This window comes from Sander vitreus, unplaced genomic scaffold, assembly GCF_031162955.1.
Source record: "Sander vitreus isolate 19-12246 unplaced genomic scaffold, sanVit1 R1_20, whole genome shotgun sequence".
In the NCBI taxonomy this organism is placed as follows: domain Eukaryota; kingdom Metazoa; phylum Chordata; class Actinopteri; order Perciformes; family Percidae; genus Sander; species Sander vitreus.
Genome location: NW_027595399.1, coordinates 170,001 through 178,174, shown reverse-complemented (window position 1 = coordinate 178,174; position 8,174 = coordinate 170,001). Strand labels below are relative to the sequence as shown.

The window sequence follows — 8,174 nt, the reverse complement described above, 5'->3', positions numbered from 1 at the left end:
GAAAACACGACAACAAATATGAAAACACGAAAACACGACAACAAATATGAAAACACGAAAACACGACAGCAAATATGAAAACACGACAACAAATATGAAAACACGACAGCAAATATGAAAACACGACAACACGACAGCAAATATGAAAACACGAAAACACGACAGCAAATATGAAAACACGACAACAAATATGAAAACACGACAACAAATATGAAAACACGACAACACGACAACAAATATGAAAACACGACAACAAATATGAAAACACGACAGCAAATAGGAAAACACGACAACAAATATGAAAACACGAAAACACGACAGCAAATATGAAAACACGAAAACACGACAACAAATATGAAAACACGAAAACACGACAACAAATATGAAAACACGACAACAAATATGAAAACACGACAACAAATATGAAAACACGACAACAAATAGGAAAACACGACAACAAATATGAAAACACGACAACAAATATGAAAACACGACAACAAATATGAAAACACGACAACACGACAGCAAATATGAAAACACGACAACACGACAGCAAATATGAAAACTGTCTGTCCAATCAGGAGGCTCCGTCCTCTGCGAGATAGGCTCTACCTTTTCCAGTAGAAGATAATGCCGTTTTGTTTCATGATTTGTTGAAGTGTTTTCATATTTGCTGTCGTGTTGTCGTGTTTTCATATTTGCTGTTGCGTTTTTCTATTTGCTGTTGTGATTTGCACTTCAGGGCCACCGTAGATTGATAAGATGGTAAAATATTTAAAATACAATTACATTTTTCATACATCCCCACAAGAAATGCAGGTGCCTGAACTGATACTTTTTAAGAAATTATGTTCAGGCAACAAACCGAGCCGCGCACTGCATCATGGGAGCTGAGGTTGGGCTCTACCTGCAGGGACCAATCACGTGTCAGTATTCTCTCTGCCTGCGGTCTCTTTGATGAGTGGAGTTTCCTCGTTCCTGCAGTCAAATCTTTAGTTTCTCCGTGAGAACTGAGCCGCCGTTTGTTCGGTTCTTCCTCCGGTCTGAAGGCGTCTAACCCGGCTCTGACCGCGACCCGGGACCGGCACCAACATCCACTGTTTAACTAACTAACTTTGAACGCATTCAGCCCGTGTTTTCTGTCTCAGTGAGACACCTGTCGCTGCTCACCTGTCGCCGCCATGATGTCACCGGGACATTAGGCTAATGGCAGCGGAGCGCGAGACTCACTGGGAGGACACACAGAAACTCCGGTAAACACGGAATAAGTTGGATATATATAATCTATATATAAAACAGGGGAGACGGCATGGATGCACTGGATTCAGGACAGAAGTTCATCCCGAGACAGGTGAGGTCTTTTCTTTTCTGGTAACACACTTTATTAAACAATATTTAACAAAGAGATTGTGTGTGTGTGTGTGTGTGTGTGTGTGTGTGTGTGTGTGTGTGTGTGTGTGTGCGCGCGCGCGTGCGTGCGTGTTTCTGTGTGTGTGTGCGCGTGCGTGCGTGTTTCTGTATGTGTGTGTGTGTGTGTGTGTGTGTGTGTGTGTGTGTGTGTGTGCGCGCGCGCGCGTGTCCTTAAGGACTTTAACGTCACACTGAGACGTCACAGGTCTGTCAGTTTCACCCGAGATTAAAACAGAAACCAAACAGCATCTTTTAGACAGGGTCAAAGTATTATTAATAATATAATAATACATAATAATAAGGTTCAACTACCAATGTATTACCTTCATGGTGGATTGTGTTCTGGATGAGTAGTTTGGTCTCTAAAATGTGGATCAGTGTTTCCCAAATTACACATTTAACAAGCTGACATCACACAAGTTTACCTGTTCCCCCAGAGCAGGGGGAATGAGAGGGGGAAACACCAGAGCAGGGGGAATGAGAGGGGGAACCACCAGAGCAGGGGGAATGAGAGGGGGAAACACCAGAGCAGGGGGAATGAGAGGGGGGAACCACCAGAGCAGGGGGAATGAGAGGGGGAACACCAGAGCAGGGGGAATGAGAGGGGGAATGAGAGGGAGAAACACCAGAGCAGGGGGAATGAGAGGGGGAAACACCAGAGCAGGGGGAATGAGAGGGGGAACCACCAGAGCAGGGGGAATGAGAGGGGGGAACCACCAGAGCAGGGGGGAATGAGAGGGGGAAACCACCAGAGCAGGGGGGAATGAGAGGGGGAACCACCAGAGCAGGGGGGAATGAGAGGGAGAAACACCAGAGCAGGGGGAACGAGAGGGGGAACACCAGAGCAGGGGGAATGAGAGGGGGGAACACCAGAGCAGGGGGAATGAGAGGGAAACACCAGAGCAGGGGGAATGAGAGGGGAGAAACACCAGAGCAGGGGGAATGAGAGGGGAGGAAACACCAGAGCAGGGGAACGAGGGGGGGAACACCAGAGCAGGGGGAATGAGAGGGGGACACCAGAGCAGGGGGAATGAGAGGAGGAAACACCAGAGCAGGGGGAATGAGAGGGGGAACACCAGAGCAGGGGGAATGAGAGGGGGAACACCAGAGCAGGGGGAATGAGAGGGGGAACACCAGAGCAGGGGGAATGAGAGGGGGGAATGAGAGGGGGAAACATCAGAGCAGGGGGAATGAGAGGGGGGAATGAGAGGGGGAAACATCAGAGCAGGGGGAATGAGCATGGGCGTCAGTTTGGTTTGAAATGTCCCGGGGACAGAGACGCATTCGGAAGTACAGTTCCAGAAGTGCTGGGTATGATGACGCATACTTTTTTTTTTTTCCTCTTTCGCGCAGGTCATGTTATGAAAGACGCTGTCCTGTAGCTTAATGAATAAAAACGTGGTTTAATGTACGTAAACAATGATCAATGATTACCAAATGTCTCTCTCATATTGCTGCTCATAACCACTGAAAACTGACAAAAAATCTAACCCAAAGTCCCATTATTCTGGTCGTTATCTGACATTAAGGGTCTCTGCTTCACATTTTCAGCAGGGCAGCGGAGCGGCTGTGGGTTGACTCCTCACGGTTCTCATGGGCTTTATAAGTCATAACGTGAAAAATCTTAATGTGGTTTAACGTACCTAAACAACGATCAATCACCACCACATTTCTGGTTCGATTTTTTTGTCAGTTTTCAGTGGTTATGAGGAGCAATATGAGAGAGACATTTGGTGATCATTGATCATTGTTTAGGTACATTAAACATGTTAAGCTTTTTTTCACGTTAAGCAGAATGTCCCAACAGGCAGCGTTGTGAACAGAGAAGCATGCAGCCAGTGGGGGGGGGTGTGTGTGTGTGTGTGTGTGTGTGTGTGTGTGTGTAGATTGTGTCAAGAATTATGTGTTATGGACTTTTTTTTTTTTTAAACTAAATTAAGCTTGAGGTTTTCAAAAAAGTGGTGGGTACAAAATGACTCATGACAAAATCTGGTAGGTACGCGTCCCCACCAAAATCGACACCTATGGGAATGAGAGGGGGGAATGAGAGGGGGAACACCAGAGCAGGGGGAATGAGAGGGGGAACACCAGAGCAGGGGGAATGAGAGGGGGAAACACCAGAGCAGGGGGAATGAGAGGGGGGAATACCAGAGCAGGGGGAATGAGAGGGGGAACACCAGAGCAGGGGGGAATGAGAGGGGGAACACCAGAGCAGGGGGAATACCAGAGCAGGGGGAATGAGAGGGGGGGAAACACCAGAGCAGGGGGGAATGAGAGGGGGGAAACACCAGAGCAGGGGGAATGAGAGGGGGAAACACCAGAGCAGGGGGAATAAGGGGGGGGAATGAGAGGGGGGAACACCAGAGCAGGGGGAATGAGAGGGGGGACACCAGAGCAGGGGGAATGAGAGGGGGAAACACCAGAGCAGGGGGGAATGAGAGGGGGGAAACACCAGAGCAGGGGGAATGAGAGGGGGGAAACACCAGAGCAGGGGGAATGAGAGGGGGGGGACACCAGAGCAGGGGGAATGAGAGGGGGGAACACCAGAGCAGGGGGAATGAGAGGGGGAAACACCAGAGCAGGGGGAATGAGAGGGGGGACACCAGAGCAGGGGGAATGAGAGGGGGGACACCAGAGCAGGGGGAATGAGAGGGGGGAACGTAGCAGAAGATATTCCTTTTGAAACCCAAATGTAGCGGTGGAGATGAAGCCCCAGAGAGACTGGAAACGGGGAAGCTGCTAACCTTCCAACGACTCCAGCTCTGCCTGATTTGAACTTGATCACAGGTGCAGAAACAGAAAGGTGAAAAGGAGACATTGTTGGTTTAGCAGCAGTTTCATGCAGCTTTGCCTCTAAAGGTGTTCCCTGACGGTTTGGAGGTGCGGCTTTGTGTCTCACGGTATAACCGGGCGTGGAACCAAGCATGCTGACACATCAGGAGGGAAAACATTCCTGAGGAGCAGCACCACCCTGCTTCACTTTCTCAGGGTGGAACCGGTTCACACAGACACAAACTGTGTCCCTGGTACTGCGGATTCTGTCCCTGGTACTGCGGACTGTGTCCCTGGTACTGCGGACTGTGTCCCTGGTACTGCGGACTGTGTCCCTGGTACTGCGGACTGTGTCCCTGGTACTGCGGACTGTGTCCCTGGTACTGTGAACTGTGTCCCTGGTACTGCGTTGAACTCATGGTTTCTGATGTTTAACAGTCAACACGGTTTAAACATCAACAGGAAGCTGATCATCACTCTCACGAGATGAGAAGCCCACTGAAAGTTAAGAGGAGTATTTAGGGATCGAGTGATTATCTATATCTGTGTTTTATTTGACCGATAACAGATAAAGTAGAATAATTAAAAAGTCCCCTTCTTCCTCGGGAATGTTTTAATCCAAACGTTTTATATCCTAAACTGAACTTTGTTCGCTGCATAACGCTTACTTTTGTTTTGCCTAAACATAACCGTAATAAAAGAATAAATAATAAAACTTTTAAGGCGAGGAACGAGAACCTGTATGTGTGACAACAGCTTCATCTCACCCATCCGTTTGTGGAATATATAACATAATTATATCATTTCTGTCTGTCAAAGCACTTTGTACACTGTTTTTAAAGCTGCTTAATAAATAGTTATGATTATTATAACCCCTCCCTGTCTGTGTCTCCCTGTCTCCCTGCCTGTGTCTCCCTGTCCTCCCCCTGTCTGTGTCTCCCTGTCTCCCTGCCTGTGTCTCCCTGTCCTCCCCCTGTCTGTGTCTCCCTGTCTCCCTGCCTGTGTCTCCCTGTCCTCCCCCTGTCTGTGTCTCCCTGTCTCCCTGCCTGTGTCTCCCTGTCCTCCCCCTGTCTGTGTGTCCCTGTCTGTGTCTCGGTGTCTGCAGGCCGGAGATTTGGACACCACCCAGGTGTTCCTGCCGGCCTCGGACTCCAAACATCTGGAGAAGAAGCCGGGCCGGAGGAAGAAGACGTGGCTGGGAGTGGGTCTGGTGCTGGGAGCTGCTGCTGTGGCTCTGCTCAGCGGACTGCTCGTCTGGCACTTTCACTGTGAGCTTTATTTACAGGAAACCGCAGACAACGGGGGGGGGCATCACCATACCCATGTCACAATACCATATTACCAGATCTTTAGACATATTGTGTTGATGTGCGATATATTGAAATGTATTGCCTTTTGTTAAATCTCTCTAGTGGACTGCAAAAGCCATTGATATTATTAATCTTAAAATAATCATGTGTAGTTTATAAAATGCGATACTATGCTGTATGGACTTTAGGGTTGTGGCTAGAAGAGAGAGAGAGCTACGACCCAAAGTTAGACAAAATCTACTATGAAATAATAATATCATTTTAATAATTTCACCCAGTTTGGAACAAAGGGAAACCTCCAGCACTCTGCTCTCGCGATAGCATCTCCGTTTATTTACAGAAAACCTTTCGGTCCCTGCAGACCTTCATCAGGAGTATTTAAACAACAAACACGTGTAGCCCCTCCCCTTCTCCGTCCCCAGGGGTGGGACAAGCACTCATCAATGGGCGTGTCTCTCAATCAACACACCTGTCACATTCAAACAGCCAATCAGTATCTTACTTCACTTATAATACTACCTAGAACAGTTCCTTCTCAGGATTATGCAGTGAGTTTGTGCCACTTAACCCCTAAACATACTTGGATTCATGTTTCCATGTGCACAAATACAGCCATCCTCTCCTTAATCATTGCTATAATCGGGGATTTAAATGAACTGTAGTCATCACCGGCCAACACGGCTACGACCTTTTTAAAGTTAACAGCCAATCACATTTTCTATGAGCCATAAAACGGATACAATGTGTGTTAGATAGCGTTCCCTCTCACGGTAATAGTTCCCTGTATAGTGTTGTAGTGGTGTTCCAATTCTCAATGTTTAATGTCCACTATAAAATACCCACAATACACTGCTAATGTGTGTACATAGGATGTAGATTTTCTCTCTGTCTCTCAATTCAATTCTCCCTCTCTCCCTCCTTCCTTCCTTCCCTCCCCCCCCCCCCTCCAGTACGCAGTGATGTCCGAGTGAAGAAGCTTTACATCGGCCAGATGGGAATAAATAACCAGCGCTTCATGCCGGCGTATGAAGATCCCAGCAGCTCAGAGTTCAGCCAGCTGGCAGGGCTGGTCAGCACGCAGGTGACCCTTCCCAAACACCATCCCAAACCAATCACAAATCAAATCTCTGGTCACATGACACGCCAGAGTAAAGCAGTCTTTAGAGAAAGTTGCTGTGCAGCGTCAGGTTGCTAACGTCACTACCTCACGGTGCACACTAAGAACCATAAAGAGACTCCAGAAACCTGATGTATGATAGCTGCGATAACACCAGTGTATCGATGTAATACTCTCATAGAATTATTATATGGACAACCCAACATGCCGACCCCCTTTTTCTGGGTTTCCTTTGCATGTCTTTTTTACTTAATATTCATATGTTTGTTTGTAGTTTATTTTGAACATGTAAAAAGCACAATCTTTCAAAATTATTGTAAGCGATTCAAATAGGAAATTCCCACGTTCAAAAAGGAGTAGGGAGAAGGTAAAAAAATAACTTTTCTGGTCCTACCCCCTTTTTCTATTTTTATCCTATTGGAAATACTTTGACTTCAAGCCAACACATGTTGCATTGCATTGTTTTTTTATACTGTAGTGTACATACAACCAGTACATGTCCTGTTCTGTAGACATGGTCCTTATTTATATATTTATACTGTCCAACCAGTAGAACATGTCCTGTTCTGTAGACATGGTCCTTATTTATATATTTATACTGTCCAACCAGTAGAACATGTCCTGTTCTGTAGACATGGTCCTTATTTATATATTTATACTGTCCAACCAGTACATGTCCTGTTCTATAAACACATGTTGTACCAGTCCAGTCAGTTGAAATTAACCTTGTGTTGTAAGAAAACATCTATTTTGATGTTTTCCCATAACTTTGGTAATTTTAAAAATATCGAAATTAATATCGATATCGCAATATTACATTTTTTCAATATCGTGCAACCGTAATATCAATATGCTTTTTCAAATTAGACGCCGAGGTTATGAAACAATTAGCTCGTGGCACTTCGGTGCACATGACCTTGCAGCTCATTCTTAAGGAATTGTTTTTGCATCCAATCATTTCGAAAACTTCTTCCTGGTACCGCCAGGGCTGTAGAAGGGTTGGCTGGTCTTCCTGGTACGGCCAGGGCTGTAGAAGGGTTGGCTGGTCTTCCTGGTACGGCCAGGGCTGTAGAAGGGTTGGCTGGTCTTCCTGGTACGGCCAGGGATGTAGAAGGGTTGGCTTGTCTTCCTGGTACGGCCAGGGCTGTAGAAGGGTTGGCTGGTCTTCCTGGTACGGCCAGGGCTGTAGAAGGGTTGGCTTGTCTTCCTGGTACGGCCAGGGATGTAGAAGGGTTGGCTGGTCTTCCTGGTACGGCCAGGGATGTAGGAGGGTTGGCTGGTCTTCCTGGTACGGCCAGGGATGTAGAAGGGTTGGCTGGTCTTCCAGGTACGGCCAGGGATGTAGAAGGGTTGGCTGGTCTTCCTGGTACGGCCAGGGATGTAGAAGGGTTGGCTTGTCTTCCTGGTACGGCCAGGGATGTAGAAGGGTTGGCTTGTCTTCCTGGTACGGCCAGGGATGTAGAAGGTTGCTGGTCTTCCTGGTACGCCCAGGGATGTAGAAGGTTGGCTGGTCTTCCTGGTACGGCCAGGGATGTAGAAGGGTTGGCTGGTCTTCCTGGTACGGC

The 8,174-nt window shown here is 47.3% G+C and overlaps 1 protein-coding gene across 1 annotated transcript in view; it reads left to right on the top strand.

Moving 5' to 3' along the window:
- Positions 1–948: 948 nt before the first annotated feature.
- The window catches only part of LOC144513178 (suppressor of tumorigenicity 14 protein homolog), a 24,231-nt gene continuing 17,005 nt past the window's right edge, over positions 949–8,174 (top strand). The window contains exons 1-3 of the mRNA XM_078244169.1: positions 949–1,351; positions 5,288–5,450; positions 6,443–6,573. Of these exons, the coding sequence (XP_078100295.1) occupies positions 1,310–1,351; positions 5,288–5,450; positions 6,443–6,573 (336 nt within the window). The 5' untranslated portion in view covers positions 949–1,309. The remainder of the gene's footprint in view (positions 1,352–5,287; positions 5,451–6,442; positions 6,574–8,174) is intronic.